Source organism: Malus domestica, chromosome 13, assembly GCF_042453785.1.
Source record: "Malus domestica chromosome 13, GDT2T_hap1".
Classification (NCBI taxonomy): Eukaryota; Viridiplantae; Streptophyta; class Magnoliopsida; order Rosales; family Rosaceae; genus Malus; species Malus domestica.
In genome coordinates this window covers 13765485-13780985 of record NC_091673.1, presented here as the reverse complement: position 1 = coordinate 13780985, position 15501 = coordinate 13765485, and the positions used below count along the sequence as shown (strand labels likewise).

Below are 15501 nucleotides of genomic sequence, written 5' to 3'. Positions count from 1 at the left end.
AGTTATCTTGAACTTCTCTGGATCTGCGCTGGTCCTATACACATAATTTGACTACCGGAAAAAAGCTGCTCGATAAACATGGCGCCGGGATTTCTGACCACATACATATTGGAAAAATATGCGTAGCAATATAGCTCGAGCATGCACACGTAGACGTGTGTGTGTGTACGGACACTAGTTGTCATTTGCATTCATTCACATGGCCCCCACCCCTTTTATTCACTCCTCTCCTCCCTAACCACCTCAAACAGACCCAACCCTGCTTAATTTTCCCACCGCTAACTTTCCTTTCATACAGAGGCCAATATTTGTTATTTAGATAGTTGGAGCATTAGTTTCTAAATTTTTAAATTTTGATTTCTGAATTAAAAATTCATGAGTATTTTGATTCTTGAATTTGTCAAAATATGGAGTAATAATCTTTGGGGTAATTATTAGAACTTATGTCTCTTATTTTCTCCTAAAAACCCTATAATTTTAACGAAATTTCGAAGGTTGTTACTCAAAATGATCATTTCTCACATTATGATAAGTTCAAAAATCAATACTCCTAAATTTTTAATTCAGAAACCAAAACCCCATTAAACCAAAATCCAAAATCCAAAGACCAATATCCAATTTTCTCTTTATTATTCTCTCTCCCCTCCTCTCTTTCTATTTAAAGGCTATCTTCTTCTTTCTCTATCCCCTCTCCTCATCTCTCTTATCTCTCTCTTGAGTTTCTGAGTCTCTGGAAGACCTCTGAGTTGGGTTTGTATTTTGGATTTTTGATATGGAGAGCCAGTACATTGGGAGCAATAGTGGGATGGAACAGCAGAAGGAAGTGAAGATAGCAAACCAAAGAGGAGGTGGGACACGTGAGTCGATTCTGAGGATTTTGGCCTTGGTGCTAACTCTTACGGCTTCTATTGTCCTTGGAGTCGGTAAGCAAACCGAAATTGTATCGTTGAAGCTCATCCCAACCTTGCCTCCTATTGATGTTCCTGCTACGGCTAAGTGGCATTACTTATCTGCTTTTGTGTGAGCGCTCTCTCTCTCTCTCTTTCGACAAGTTTTAATAGTAAATTAAACTTAAAAACACTCCGACAACTCTAAGTTTTATACAAAATTACTTCAAAAGCTTAATTGAAGAGATAAATAAATAAATTCTTGTTGTCAAACTTTTCCTCTAAAAGTGTAATGTTATGGGAAACTTACATGTGAATGTCCAGATATATAAATACATTACCAAGCAATCTATGGATTTTGTGGATAACATATGTGTGTCATAGTCTTTGAGTTCAATATAACGGGTAGGAAAATCCTTTGATGCATCACTTGTATTCTTTCATCAACCTTCAAGTTATGTCAGACATTTATGTTGCCAAACTGTTAATCGGGTAGACCTTAATTAGGTGAAGTTTTGTTTAAATAGGTGGTCAAAAGTAAAAGCTTATGTTATGTTAGACAATCTAGTATGTTATGTGTAAACTAAGGTAAAATCTTCTTTGTATATGTAATTAGCAGTATACGTTATGCTTGGCAACAAATTGAAATTTCCATCTTTAACTATGTGAAATTTTATGTATTTGTGTGATCCAAATTAACAGCGTCAAACATAATGTACGAGATATCTATCAACGTAGAGCAAGAAAGCAATACCATACATTATTCAAATTGATATGGTTACTTTTCCACGTGGTGTTACTAATGCAGTGAACACATGCATTTATTTATATATTTATTTTGCGTAAAACAAGAGTTCATTCCATACAAATTGAGGCTTATGTGGAAATTGTAAACAGAGTGATGCTAGATTTACCGTCTATTTGTGTGATCTTTTTAATAAAGATAGACTCATTAACATGTGTGGATTTCATCTCTATTAAAGAGATGAAATAAATAGATGGTAAGAATATAATTTTTGTCATAAACGAGGTCTTTTCTCAGATCAAACAGAACACGAGTCATAGATGAAGATTGATGTAGTGGAAGATAATCTTTGCTTCAAAGTTATACCCAACTCATATGGCTCACTCACTCAGTCCGTTGCCATGCCTTATCTCAATAAAATTCTCCGCTACATTTTTCCTGAATTTGAGTACGTATAATTCTCTATGCAAGGCGAACAACTTATATGATACCGGTATATCATCATATGACGTCTCTTGTTAATAAAATAAGGATATAACAAACACTCATATATATCTTTTTTTCGATGTCACCGTAGTAGTGTACATGTGTCATATAAGTTTTTCACCTATGCAAGATGCTAGTAAAACTACAATCTGGTAGTATTCCTCTCCACATGTACATGGAGGTATCAAGTCAGGACAAGACTTTACAAGTCCCTCGTAAGTACGGAATCCTCCCTGGTCCCTTGTCATCAGTACTCCATCTGTATTGTTGTGACAGGAAAATTAAGTTGAAGAAAAAGTTTAATCACTTAATTAATAACCTCAACCACTTTCGCTCGCAAAAATTCAATCAGCTAGCTAGCATGGTCCTGGATACCTCAGTCTAGACTAGTATACTTGTATCCTAAATTACCTACGCGTGTTATTTCTTGACTAAATTTTTTTTATAATTATTTTGCTAATTCTGCAGTAATTGTTTAAGCAACTAATTTTACCAAGATTGAATATGTGCTAGGTACCTTGTGGCAGCAGACGCCATAGCATGCGCATATGCAGCATTTTCCCTAGTCCTTTCTTTTGCGAATCGGGGCACGAAGAATAAGTTAGGGCTGGTGATCATCGTGCTCGATCTGTCAATGGTGGCGTTGCTCTTTTCCGCCATTGGATCTGCCGGGGCAATTGGCCTAATGGGGTATCAAGGGAATACACGTGTGCAGTGGAACAAGGTCTGCAACGTTTTCGGAAAATTCTGCCACCTAGTCGCAGCCTCCACCGCCCTGTCCTTCCTTGGATCTCTGGCATTCTTCTTCCTAGTTGTGCTTGCTGTTCTAGGCCTTAGCAGGAGGTCTATGTAGAATAATAGTCTGCTCGGAACCCTCTAATTTACAATGCCTGTAGAGGTAGAACGTAATTTTTATTGCTCATGTTGTCAAGTACGTACTAGCCAATTTGGGGTGTGTGTGTACGCGCGCGCGCATAATAATGGAATTCGATTCCATCTTTACTACTCCATGTAATTTATATCCTGTCCAAATGATCTTTACCAATATTTCTGGAAGTACTATTGCTAAGAGTTGTTTTCCATAGACTTCTGATATTTGGAACAAAAGAGGAGATAGCAAGGAAACAAAAAGGTTATACAAGGCTATATACAAATTATCCTTTTTTTTTTAATATTTCATTAATTCAATTTTATTTGTTGATTAGGGCGAAGTTTTGTAAAAACCCAGAATAAGTTCGACTCCCTTCCATTCTAACCAAAAAATCAAACAAGAATGCGACACTTAATTTGAAGACTAATTTCAATTTGAAACATTAATGGGAGTAGGTTAATTGAAATATGAGAAGCATTTGAGTCGAAGTACGAGAACTTAATTTTGGCGAGTTGAGAAATGAAGGAGATGGGTTGCCTGCTCAAACCGAGAGCACCTGCTTGGTTCCCAACAAAGTGGGACAAGACTGATCAGGACAACCGAAATCCAAGTTACCGACATCTGCAAGGTTCCTCTCAGTTTCTTTAAATGCAAATTTGTCATGTTAAAAAAATCCCCTTGTTGATCCATCCGGAAGCAAACACGTTGACAACTGACAACAGCTGATGCGGGTCCGGAAGCGCACAGGTCAACAACTTCACATTGAACAGACATGCTAAATTCGGATTGTACTGAGTATTTCAGTAGGAAAGTACTTAACTTTCTTGTGTCCATGGAAGGCATGTACTTGGGTAGGGGGGAGTGCCTATAGAGAAAGTCACTATGTATTCTCCTCCGTGCAATAATCTAGAAGGCGTCTCCTGATCCCGGTCTGAGGATGGAAAGGCGGTGGTCAAGGAGTGCATGCGATTAAGGCGCAAGAAAGAACGATAGGCAGCTGCTTGTAAACTCTCCCTTTTCATGTAAGATGTACGCTACATCCAGTCGCCCACTCGTGTGGGCAATATTTCCGAATTTAGCATCAACAGTCAGATCTCACGCACAAGGGCTAATGACTGCAACTATCGAAATTGTAGCAGTCAGTACTCCGGTGTGTAAAACATGGGAAAGTATACTCTCCACTCCCTCCGTTGGGAAGAAGAGTGTATAAGTCAGATTCACGCACATTGAGTTCAGACCGAAGAAAAGAAGAGAATCGCTTTAAACTGGAAAACAGGGAGATGGTCTTCACGTTTCTAAGATGTTCTAATAGCATGTTTAAATTCTGAAAATATTACTAAGAAATTTCGAACTATCCTCTTGCTAGAAAGATCTAGCTAGAGTGCTAGAGATAGTATAAAATTAAACTAACATTCGGAAAATATCCCTCCATATCACAACCAAAACCATGTTTCAACATGAAAACATTAGAAATGATACAAAAGCACTAGTATAATCAAATCCAATCAAATGACCAGCATAACAAAATTTGTTATAATCTAACGAACCATTGAGAAAGCTGGGAGTGCCTTTGTAAGGAGGGCGGGTTTCTGGAATGCTCATCAACCATGGCAGAAAAACATGGTTCTCTCTCTTTTACAGGCCGGAGTTCAATAAAGAATACCTTCTTTGCTGGTTAGGTCATCAATGTTTATGCTCACTTGTAAGCCCGTGTTTGATAGGGAACTAACCATTGTAGGGATATCAGAGATCAAAGATGTAGCTAATGCCTGGACATGGGAACAACCAAGTAAACTTGAGTTCTCAAACGGACAATTGAACAACCATAGCTGCATAGGTATTTAATTTTCTTTTTTTTTCAAAGACAACTGCATAAATGGCATACCTTTCTGTCCTCTTCCTTCTGGCGCCTAATAACCTCTAAGGGCCACTCACTAACTAACTTTTCAAGCCCAACCACGATACTGGACTTCTTTGTATCAGGTAAAATCTGGCATAGAGAAATCCCAATGGCCAGCAAATAGGAAAACATAATATTAGATCATTGGCAACATGTTTGACCAAAATTTGTGTCCCCTGTAGCTAACAATGGAACTCAAACTTCATGAAAAACCAGTGTAGGAACTATTCCCTCTTTGTATGTCAAACATGTATCAGTGGGTGGACAGATATATAAAAGTTCAATTCAATTCAACCTATGCTTTTCAATTCAACATAGGGAATTCTTAGTATTGTGTAAATATGTTGCAGTTCCCCAAAAGGGTCAAATTTAAATTAGGTATCAAAACCTAGAAAGTTCTTTTTTCTCCCTATGATAAGTATAAAGTATGAGTATGTTCAGGAACCAAACCTGATTTAGAACTTGAATGATGGAAGCAGCTTCCTCGGGCTTACGTTCTAACAGAAAACCCTGCAATGAATTGAAAAAATTAAAATTAAAAAGCATAGGGTAGTTGGTTGAAACTTGAAACTAATTACTCAAACGACTCAACCCAGACAAAGCTCTAACTGGAGATGCTGAGTCAAAGCTCTACCTTCAGTTCTCTTTATTTTATTTTATTTTCTTATTAAGAAAAGAGGGGTTTCGAACTTAAGGCTTCCTCCAACATTGGAAAAGGAATACCACTTAGACCAAGAGCTAGTTGATTCTAGTTTCTTAGAATCCATTTAACCAGTGCAAGACTAAATTAAACGGCTATAACCAGGTTTGAGTGGTTCTCTTCCATATGTGGTTGTAGAATCCTCCATCTTCAGTCCATTGCTTAACTGGACCCATCTATAAGTTGTTTTAACAAATAGGTATCAAACTTTTGCGTTGGGGCGTGTGTGTATGTAAGGTTCAAATTCAATACCTTAGCACATGAAAGTCCACTTGCAACAGTATGCTGCTTCATCAATTCAGATCTTAGCTTCTCTGCTTTCCACAATGATTCAACATCTCCTGCAAATGAGAAACTAGAAATTCTTTAAATAATAAATTAAATACCAGGAAACAGGAGAATATTCATGTGAAGTAAAAGAAAGCATAACCTAAAGTACTGGCATGGCTGAGGATGACAATAGAAAAAGAACATTATTTGGTGTAATACAATATAAGAGAACTGTGATTTTGTGGAGACCTATTTTAGCAGCAAATTCCATCCATAGATCAAAAGCAGTTTGACGTAGCTTTACTCCAGCTTTGACAAACCTTTTTGAGTACTTAGACATCAACTGCCAATTATCAGTATTGTAACAAATGCTGCAAACGGTCAACCCAAAACAGATTTAGGATCTTATTAAGAACAATTAAAAAACTAAAAACAAAACCCTACTGAAAGCTATAACCTTTTGTAATGATTATCTTATTTCACAGCAATTGTTTATAAAGAAAGAAGAGCATTACTGAGGCAATCCTAGTTTATAACCTAGATACCTGAAAACAATATCTGCTGTACCAGGTTGCAATGGTAGGCCATTCCTCTTCAAAAGTTTCATTACTTCCACCATAAGTTTAGAATCATTGCGTTCTTTAGCATACAACTGCATCCAATTTACAGCTAGAAATGATTGCATACAAAGATGAAGTACAAGAGAAACCCAAACAGTCAAAGCGCAATTTCATTGGTACCAGTAAATGGTGCGCAGATCCGATGCTAGGAGCCAATCCATACACGTTATGTTTCCACAAGGCCTTCTTTCCTGCAATGTAAGATACATGCATGGGTTTCCCAAAAGTGTAGACCTATCAATAACTCTAACTTGAGGTCTAAGAATCAGATTAATAGCATACCATAGTCAAGAGCTCCCACATGAACACACGCCTTAGTAACCTCTCGGCAAAGATTGCAATTAAAATCGGAATGGATGCGAAGATTTGACAGTCTCTGCAATCAGAACCAAATCATACAACTGTCAACAGAAACAAATTACACTTCGCTCAGAAGATTCGAGCTAAAAATTTAGGAACTAACAAATCTTCGAAGGTTCTGCAAGATGTCAAATAGAAGCTTAATATCTCCTTCCTTTTTGCAATTTTCAATCAATGACCATAACCAAGCATTAGGGGGCATCGATCGTTTTATATTAACAGACTGCAACATTTTATCATACAGCTCCTTCACAGCCTCTGCACCCAACGAGCAAAGCAAATATCAACAAATGAACTTAAATAACAATCTTAACCAACTCCTGCCCAAGCAAAACTACAACCTGTGGAACCACCTTCGATGGTACTCGCTTGAGAAGAAAAGGGCGCTCTCAATGTCATCACTGCACAAGTTGAATGTTGTTCCATCGGCAAAAGATGACCACGAGTACTGCCTACATAATTCAGCATCTCAAGTTACGAAACTATCGATTTCATCATGTAGAATTAGTTTGTTTGCTTAGTTCACTAAGAAAAATGACCCAACAAAAAACTATTATTTCATAACTTGAGCTTTTCTGTTCTTTTCATTCCTCATATTTCTTAGCAACCAAACAGAATATAAACTATTGAAACAAAATCCAAATACAAGAAATTAACAAAAATGGTCACAAAAAAAAAAAAAAAAATTTACTCCTTTTAAGCTCAGATTTCCTCAGTTCCAGAAAAAAGGTTCATCTTTGATTTTCCAGATATTTTCTCGGCTACCAAACAGAAGATAATGCACTAAAATTTCAACAAAAACAGAAAAGAATTGAATTTTCAAGTGAGAATTAGATGAGCAAATGCTGAGATTACCAGAGAACAAGGCCGTTTGGGAAGAGCCGGCGCCGAGGTTCCGCCATTGGAGAGAAGTGAGAGGAGCTTCGACGACTCGGGCATCGGGAGAGAGAAATTGGTCGGCGGATTTGATACAAATGGGAGATTTGAAAGCTCTGGAGAGCCTGCGAGTGTTGGAGATCACTTGCATGGCGTTGGAGGACCGAGTCGACGCCGAGTTGGAGGCTCTGATTCAACTCGGCGAGTTTTAAGAGAGAGAGAGAGAGAGAGAGAGAGAGAGAGAGAGAGAGAGAGAGATCGCGCGCGCTAAAGCCCAGACACTGAACGATCAGGGTTTAGAGGGAAGAGGGCGGTAGAGAGAGGAGCTTGTATATGTGCAACGGCGGTGCTTAGTTGTTTCTGTGGAGCTTCGCATGTTGCTACTTGCTATATACACCCGTAATTTTAATCATCGCACCCAACACACAGGTGTTAATTAAAAATACATCTTCTGAGACTGTAATTTTCAAAACAGGTATACGTATAGGAGACGGGGACATTCGATAAAATTGAAACGATACAAAGAATGCACGTATAGAGACTTATTATTATTATTAAATGAACTTATTTCATGTAAATTATCATTTTCTCATAAGAGAGATTAATCTCATAATAAACTGCAATGTGTAATGTAATGTACAGTCGTGTTTTCTTAGACCCGTGATCTAAGAAAATTGTAATCATCCATTGTTCGGTTGTAATGTAACGATACTTAGCAATTTAACTTTTGTTGAACAATAGGATCTAAAATAACGGGACACACACAATGTGAGAGAAAACGACTCAGTACTATTAGCCTTGACCTGCCACTTGCAAGCCAACACCCCAAAAACTATAAAGAATACAGAGAGAGCTGATCCAATGCTCACATTTTCTCCATTATTTAAGACTATCAAAAGTAAAGTTGACCCTTATATTGGCCTCTCTAATGTTGCACATATTGCACGGTCGCAAGTTCGTTAAGATCATTCACTCTTGTTCAAGATGTTTAGATCCGACTCCCCATTCCCGAGTATCGCTTGTGTAAAAATTGAACAGTTGCTACACAAAGTAAGGCAATGTGAAGAGATGAAAGCAAGATGGGCATGGTTATTATCATGTGGCAAACATTTCATTGGTCCATAAATCATTCCCTTGAATTACAGTACATATAATGTTTACATCAACCCAATACTCAACAGTCACCACACCTGGGTTTGAACTTTTAACCATATAAATCGGAAGAAGAAGAAGAATGGCCTGGAAAGCGTTCGATGGGCGCGTTTCAACATTACAATCATTTGAATCACAAAGTAATGGTACAGAATCAATTGGAGGATAACAATCAAGTTCCCATTAACGATACAAGCTTTCACTGCGACTACCAGACTCGATGATATCATTGAGGAAGAACTGGTGGGGCAATCGTGCGTGTGTTGTATGAGTTGCAGTGGTTGCATTTCTGCCCAATAATGTGGAAGTAGGCTTCGGTAGTGTCGTTGCAGTCATTGCACAGGATCCATACCTGTGAATTAACATTGCTTCTTAGACTTGTACTGGTAAATAGTTCCGAATTCGTGAGGCATAATGTTACATGGGAATGGATATTCAGGAGTTTACACCAGAGAGGCCTTTTTAAAAAAAAAAAAAAACAGGCCTGAACATGGACAGAAGTACGCACCTTCTTATACCGGTAATCCTCAGGCATAACAGTTGCTTCTATCTGGCAGTGTGCAAATGTCAACTAATTAGTATGAACTCTTCATTTTCATCACATAACCCAGATAACTAAAGAACTAACGCAAAATGTGAATTAACTGCAAAACACTTTACACTCGAACTTGAGAAGCCTACCTCCTCGTCTATTCTCTTCCAGGTTTTGGACATGTCAATCACCGACTTGGAGCATATCGGACAACAATATCTGAATCGTTTAACCAGATTGAGTTAGGAATCAAGTAATCGTCTTTTGAATAGTAAACTAATGAAATTAAAGTCATGCCACTTACTTGTCACGCTTCATCATTTCATTATAACATTCGCAGTGCATTGTGTGCCCGCATTTCATTACAGTAGTTTCTTTCAGTGAGTCAAAAAGGAACTACAGAACACAATATGATTGAATATTTACTGTTAGTTAGGGCACAGCAAAGGTTTCCTATTATTGTATAACTACAACTGACATTTCAACACAAACCTCGTAACAAATAGGGCAGTGATGCCGCATGGAGTTCTCCACACACAAGTGATTATCACGTAAGCCATTTGAATAGCAAGACCCTGAAAAAATATAAAGCATCATTATATTCTGAACTTTTACCAGAACATTAATGTTACAAAGTAAAAAAAATTTCACCATCCACCCCAGTTTCCAAAACTCAAAAGCGAAATTCCCATTGAACTGGAAAAGATTTTTCGTGAAGCAAGATGAATAGCTGATTTTTATGCACAAAGAACTCACCCTAATAGAAAGGAGAAACTTCTCATCGAAAATAAAATCTAATATGGTATAGTAGTTATAATATATCGACAAATTAAAACAAAGCAATCACTTAAGTTGTAGTTCACGGAAGATGATGGGAAGTGCACACATATGACAATTTTAGGAACAGCTAGGACCCATCTTTAATGCAAGAAAACAGCTCACATTCGATGAATAGACGACCTAAATTTTTTCTCTAGCACTCAATCTATGCATAAGATGCTATAAATGAGAGCACAGTTCAAACCAAATGCGGGGTACAAATACAAGGTTAAGTGCAGGGCAACAATGTGCATTCGGTTCCACAATTTAATTCCTAAAAATGAGAATCTGTCGTAGAATCAGAACGATGTTTAATCGAAGATTGGTGGTATGTAAACCCAACATTGGATTTCCAAAACTTAAATTAGCACCAGAACTCGATCGCAATGGACAGATCTCAGTAAACCAAAAGGTGAAACTAAAAAGTATAGATTTAATTGATCCAAAGAATAACTGATAGCAAGAAGTTCATTAAAGAAGGGAAGTTTCCAATTTCAGAAACAAAATTGCCATAATGGTTGTAAGCACATACCACATTTCTTGCAGTGATAAAATTTGTCACGACCCCCGATTCTGTTTTAGATATGAAAAGTCAGATACACGAAATTATATGACAAAAATGAGCCATATAGAAGAAGGAAATAAACTCTGACATTGTACTAACCTGCAGATCCCACAATCATTACAATGAAATTGTTCTTTCGTGGTCTGCAACACATAAAAGGAAAGCTTACTTCAAAAAGGAGGAAACCAACAACATTATATACAGATCAAAAACCAACTATCGAATCTGAATCTAGTTATTTTCGAGATAAAGTTTGATAAATCAATGAAGCCAAAATAACAGACTTTCAACTAAATATTTGCTCTTCAAAAATCCAGGTACGATAATTGAATTTGAGATTGAAGTTAGCTTACATCATCATCATAGAATTTGCAAATGTCACAGAAATATTCCCCCATACTGACGCCGCAGTTTGTACAAACTCGTGCAACCTAAAACCGACATAGATAATTAGATATTCAAGAAGATCAGAACCAAGACAACATTTTTCTTTGTTCCATCTTTTAATTTTGATTAGAACCAACACAGTAAGAAGTAAGAACACAAACCGGCTGCTCTGTGTCACAAACCGAACAAACAACCTGAAACAGCAACACAAATAAGCACAATGAGAACACTTAGGAAAGTAAAGACAGAAATTATAAACGAATACCGTCACATACAAAGTTCGAACCTCCCTCCTCATAAATTAGAGTAGTTTAGAACATCACTTTGTCAAACCAAAAAATACATAAATTACAAACAGAGAGTATGATATAATGTCACGTACTTGTTTCACATCGTAGCGAACGAGCTCATGCCGATCAAAGGGGTTGCTCAACATACTCTGAGAAAATCAAACAAACCCAGATGAATCAACAGCTAGATATATATTACAGACCAATCACCAATGTCACGATTTGAAATTTGACATGCTTTTTCACAGTTAAACGTGACCAATACCGTGGCTTCGTTGTGACAATGGCGACAAGGATAGATCTCGTTGCAGCACGGAGCTCGAATCTGGCATCTTCTTCGGTAATGCTTGCATCTGCAGAAACAAAAACAAAACCCCAGAAACAATCAGCCATAAAAACGAAAACCCAATTCATATTTCTCGCAGAAATTCGAGGAAGAAGGGGAAGGGCGGAATGGCAAATTACCCGTAACCCATCTTCCCAAACTCGAGACGTTCATCGGCTGAGCCTTCCATGAGAGTTGGAAGAGGAGGAATTGCAGAGGGGAAGGCTTAAAGAATGAATGAAAGTTTCCTGATTTGGGAAGGATGGGTTGGCTCAATTTGAAAACAGCCCGAGCCATCACGTAGAGTAAAGGGGTCCCCTTTCCATTAAAATAGTCAATATTTTCTGGTTTTTGAAGGATTAAGCTGTAAAATAATGGAAAATAATAGAGTTTTGATGGAAAAGATTTAATATTGTTTTTATTGTTTTTGGTAACGGCCATGGTTGCTTTTGCGGCTACCCACTTGGACAGACAGATATGACAGAGAGAGAGAGGATAAGGTGGGGTTGGCAACTTGGCAGTTGCTGGTGGCCGTTGATAGGGAAGAGGACAGGCGCCGCGAGATTAGCGAATCGGATTGCAGAGAACGAGAGGCAGCAGGCTTACCAAAACAAGAGCAATCCTGTCCTCCTCCTAGTCCTCTCCTGTGGGCATTTTAACGAACACCTGCCAGGCATAATTATATCACCCCCAGCCTTCCTGTTTCCCCTTTTTCTCTTTTTCATGGAGAGAGAGAATGAAGCCCCTTGAATGAAGAAATCAAGAAATCAAGAAATCAAGAAATCTTAAATGAAACTCGGGCAGCTCTTCTTCTTCTTCTTTTTTCAAAGTCCAGTTGCAGCTGAATAAATCTTCAATACTAATAGATGAAGTTTTAAGTTCGATTATTGTCAAAAATAAATTTGAATCATATTATTGTTAATCTATTATGAAGCTAAGTTTATCCCCTCTCATTAGTATAAATAATATCGTTTGTTAATATATGAGATTTTTAGGCTCGATTCCCGTCAAAAGTAAATTTGAACCACATTATTACTAGTCTATTATGAGGTTAAACCTACCTCCTCTCTTTTGTGTAAATAATATCACTTGTTAATAGATAAAATTTTCTAATATGCACCGATATATAGTATACACTAACGTCTAAAATCAAAAGGATTCTCGTTGTTGCAAAAGATTTGTTTGATTCATTCACTAAATGTTTGACTATATTCAACGTCTATAACATCTGTGCATGTCACACGCCAATACACAATAAATAAAATTTACAAAAGACATCATAGATTGGAGAGTTTGATAACAGAAAAGGATCCCTCTCACTCTTTCTCAATTGCCTTGATATAGACGCAAGAAATAAGTTATCATTTTATGTAGCCTTCCTCCCCATGCTTGTTTGACTCCCATGCTGCTTGAGTCACTATATTTATTTCTTATCCAATTCGTAGGACTTTATTATATTATGCTATCAAATTATCAATCTAGCGCCATACATTAGAATAATAATTCACGTCCATCAAATAAACATCTCCTAACTTAATCAATTATTCTGAATCAACGAACTTATCAGAGCTTCATATTCACCGTATGAAAGGTTCGTTTAGTTATGAAAAAGAAAACTAAAAACTTTAGGTTGCGTTTGGTTGGCGGCAAAAGAGACTTGGAAATGAGAAGTTACTTAATTTCCAATGTTTGGTAAGTTCAGACTTAAAAAAGAACACTGTAATTAATGATGAGAAAATGAAGAGGAAAAAAAACCCTCAACCCGATAGGTTTTATCTTTTCGCCTTCTTTTCTCAACGTATGTTCGTTATTTTATATATATGAGGTGGAGATGACATGACATCACATTCACATGCATCTTGAGATTTATGGGAAATCGAAACTGCTTATTTCTTGTACATTTCCGAGTTCTTGTTGCCCTACTTGTTGTATTTTGCCCATGTATTTTATCTTGTTTAATGATGATATACAGGGGTCTGTGCAATGGATGTCAGCGAAACCTGAGATGCATGCAACATTCAAGCTGGATTTATGGCATTACGGTCCCCAAAAGATTGCAGCTCCTTTTCAAATGTGTGCAGTGGAGAGATTTTTTTCGATCCTGGATACAAATCAGATACCTTACGTGTTATAATATAAGCAAAGAGAGCATATATTTTTTGTGTTCCTTCATTTATATTATGATAAATAGTATATTGTTTTATGTTTTAAGTTCATTGAAAAATCTCTCGTAAGGAAGGACAGTGGAAAGTGGGAAATTTTGTAGTGTATGTACAAGTGTACAACCTACACTGAGACTTGTAGTCTTTGAAGTTTCATCTAATAGATCGTAGGCAGCAAATGTAACCAGTTGTATGTCATTACAGTCTGCGATCACGGTCAGCATCTCTCTTCAGTTCAAATGTGTGGGAGATGGGAGTGGGGATTGGGGGTACTGATGGCCGTCTCACTTCAAATATGTGTATTTATATACAAATATAAAGTAATATCATGATTCATACTGTTTATTTTTAAGGTTTTCATTTATAGATTATTTTTGCGCAAGTTCACTTGAATTGGAAAGGATTTAGCCCTTTAGTTGTTATTGTGAATATTCATGGTTTATTGAGGATATTGTGTTTGTCTATTTATTAGGACACAATCAAATACCTAAACGTCTTATGATTCTAATGAAACTTTGCAGGGATGACTTTTCAGTTATAACCATAAAATGATCAATTTAGGTTATAACAAAATATTATAAAGCAAGCTTGAATAAGTGACTAGCGTTGTATCAAGTTACTTGCTGTTTAACATTTGAGTTCTTTCTTTACATAAAACAACAGTCCGAGCATCTTCAAGAGTTACTTTAAATTTTTGCTAAATTAGCTAGTAGAGCGTTAGTCAGTTTAACTTTCATCTTCAACAACAATCTCTATTTTAATAAATTTAATATTTTATGAATTTTCCAAGAGAGTGAGAAGGCCTGGCAATTCCTGACACGACCCGATAACCCGACACGACACGACCCAAAATTAACAGGTGTTTGAGTCGACACGATAACGAATCGGGTATTATCGGGTAACCCGATAAGCACCTGTTAAAATAACGGGTTGGTTCGGGTATACACGTGGGTAACACGATACACGATAAGCAGAATATTAATTTAATAATTTTATAACCCTAAAAAATACTGTAATAATTATATATAATAATTTAACAATTTTATACCCCTAAAAAGTTTAAAACTATAATTATATATATATATATATATATATATTAAATTAACTTTAATAATTATATATACTATAATATTTATACCCCCAAAATATTAACTATAATAATTATATATATATATATATTAAATTTTAAATTAAATATTATACCCCTAAAAAAACTATAATAATTATACGTACAAAATAAATATATTTAAATCTACATAACAAATAAATAAATATATATATATACACACACCAATGAACTTGATGGGATACACGAAACTAATTTCAACGATCAAACCGTCAATCTTGTTTGTATATGGTTCGATATCGCATATGCCAAAAATCACAAAAAACAAACATTCAGAGATCAAGTAATGACACAAAACTTTTCGACGGTGATAAAACAAAAAATCACGATTTAACGGTTATTTTAACTTCGATTTTGATGATTTTTTACAAGTACACTTTTTGACCGTATACGAATACAATGAATGAATTCGATCGTCAATTTAAAAT

The 15501-nt window shown here is 36.5% G+C and overlaps 3 protein-coding genes across 4 annotated transcripts; 1 reads left to right on the top strand and 2 right to left on the bottom strand.

The window, feature by feature from the left end:
• Positions 1–256: 256 nt before the first annotated feature.
• LOC103452982 (CASP-like protein 1E2) lies at positions 257–3187 on the top strand. Its single transcript, XM_008392505.4, has 2 exons — positions 257–1020; positions 2632–3187. Exons 1-2 carry the CDS (start codon positions 773–775, stop codon positions 2969–2971), a joined length of 588 nt encoding a protein of 195 aa, XP_008390727.2. The 5' UTR covers positions 257–772; the 3' UTR covers positions 2972–3187.
• Positions 3188–4333: 1146 nt separating this feature from the next.
• On the bottom strand, positions 4334–8146 carry LOC103452983 (uncharacterized). Of its 2 annotated transcripts, none has more exons than XM_008392506.4 (11): positions 7695–8146; positions 7181–7291; positions 6943–7097; positions 6762–6855; positions 6600–6670; positions 6405–6511; positions 6109–6230; positions 5842–5930; positions 5340–5399; positions 4875–4979; positions 4334–4758 (listed from the first exon to the last, which is right to left on the bottom strand). In XM_008392506.4, the coding sequence occupies exons 1-11, from the start codon at positions 7864–7866 to the stop codon at positions 4639–4641; spliced, it is 1206 nt and encodes a 401-aa protein (XP_008390728.2). In that variant the 5' UTR covers positions 7867–8146; the 3' UTR covers positions 4334–4638. The 2 variants fall into 2 exon arrangements, with proteins under 2 accessions (XP_008390728.2, XP_008390729.2); XM_008392507.4 differs by having other exon boundaries at positions 7193–7291; positions 7695–8079.
• A 658-nt stretch (positions 8147–8804) lies between these two features.
• LOC103452984 (E3 ubiquitin-protein ligase MIEL1-like) lies at positions 8805–12618 on the bottom strand. Its single transcript, XM_008392508.4, has 12 exons — positions 11926–12618; positions 11726–11813; positions 11553–11609; positions 11332–11364; positions 11137–11214; positions 10883–10926; positions 10751–10791; positions 9892–9974; positions 9704–9795; positions 9549–9618; positions 9376–9417; positions 8805–9219 (listed from the first exon to the last, which is right to left on the bottom strand). The coding sequence occupies exons 1-12, from the start codon at positions 11973–11975 to the stop codon at positions 9094–9096; spliced, it is 804 nt and encodes a 267-aa protein (XP_008390730.2). The 5' UTR covers positions 11976–12618; the 3' UTR covers positions 8805–9093.
• Between the last annotated feature and the right edge of the window lie 2883 nt (positions 12619–15501).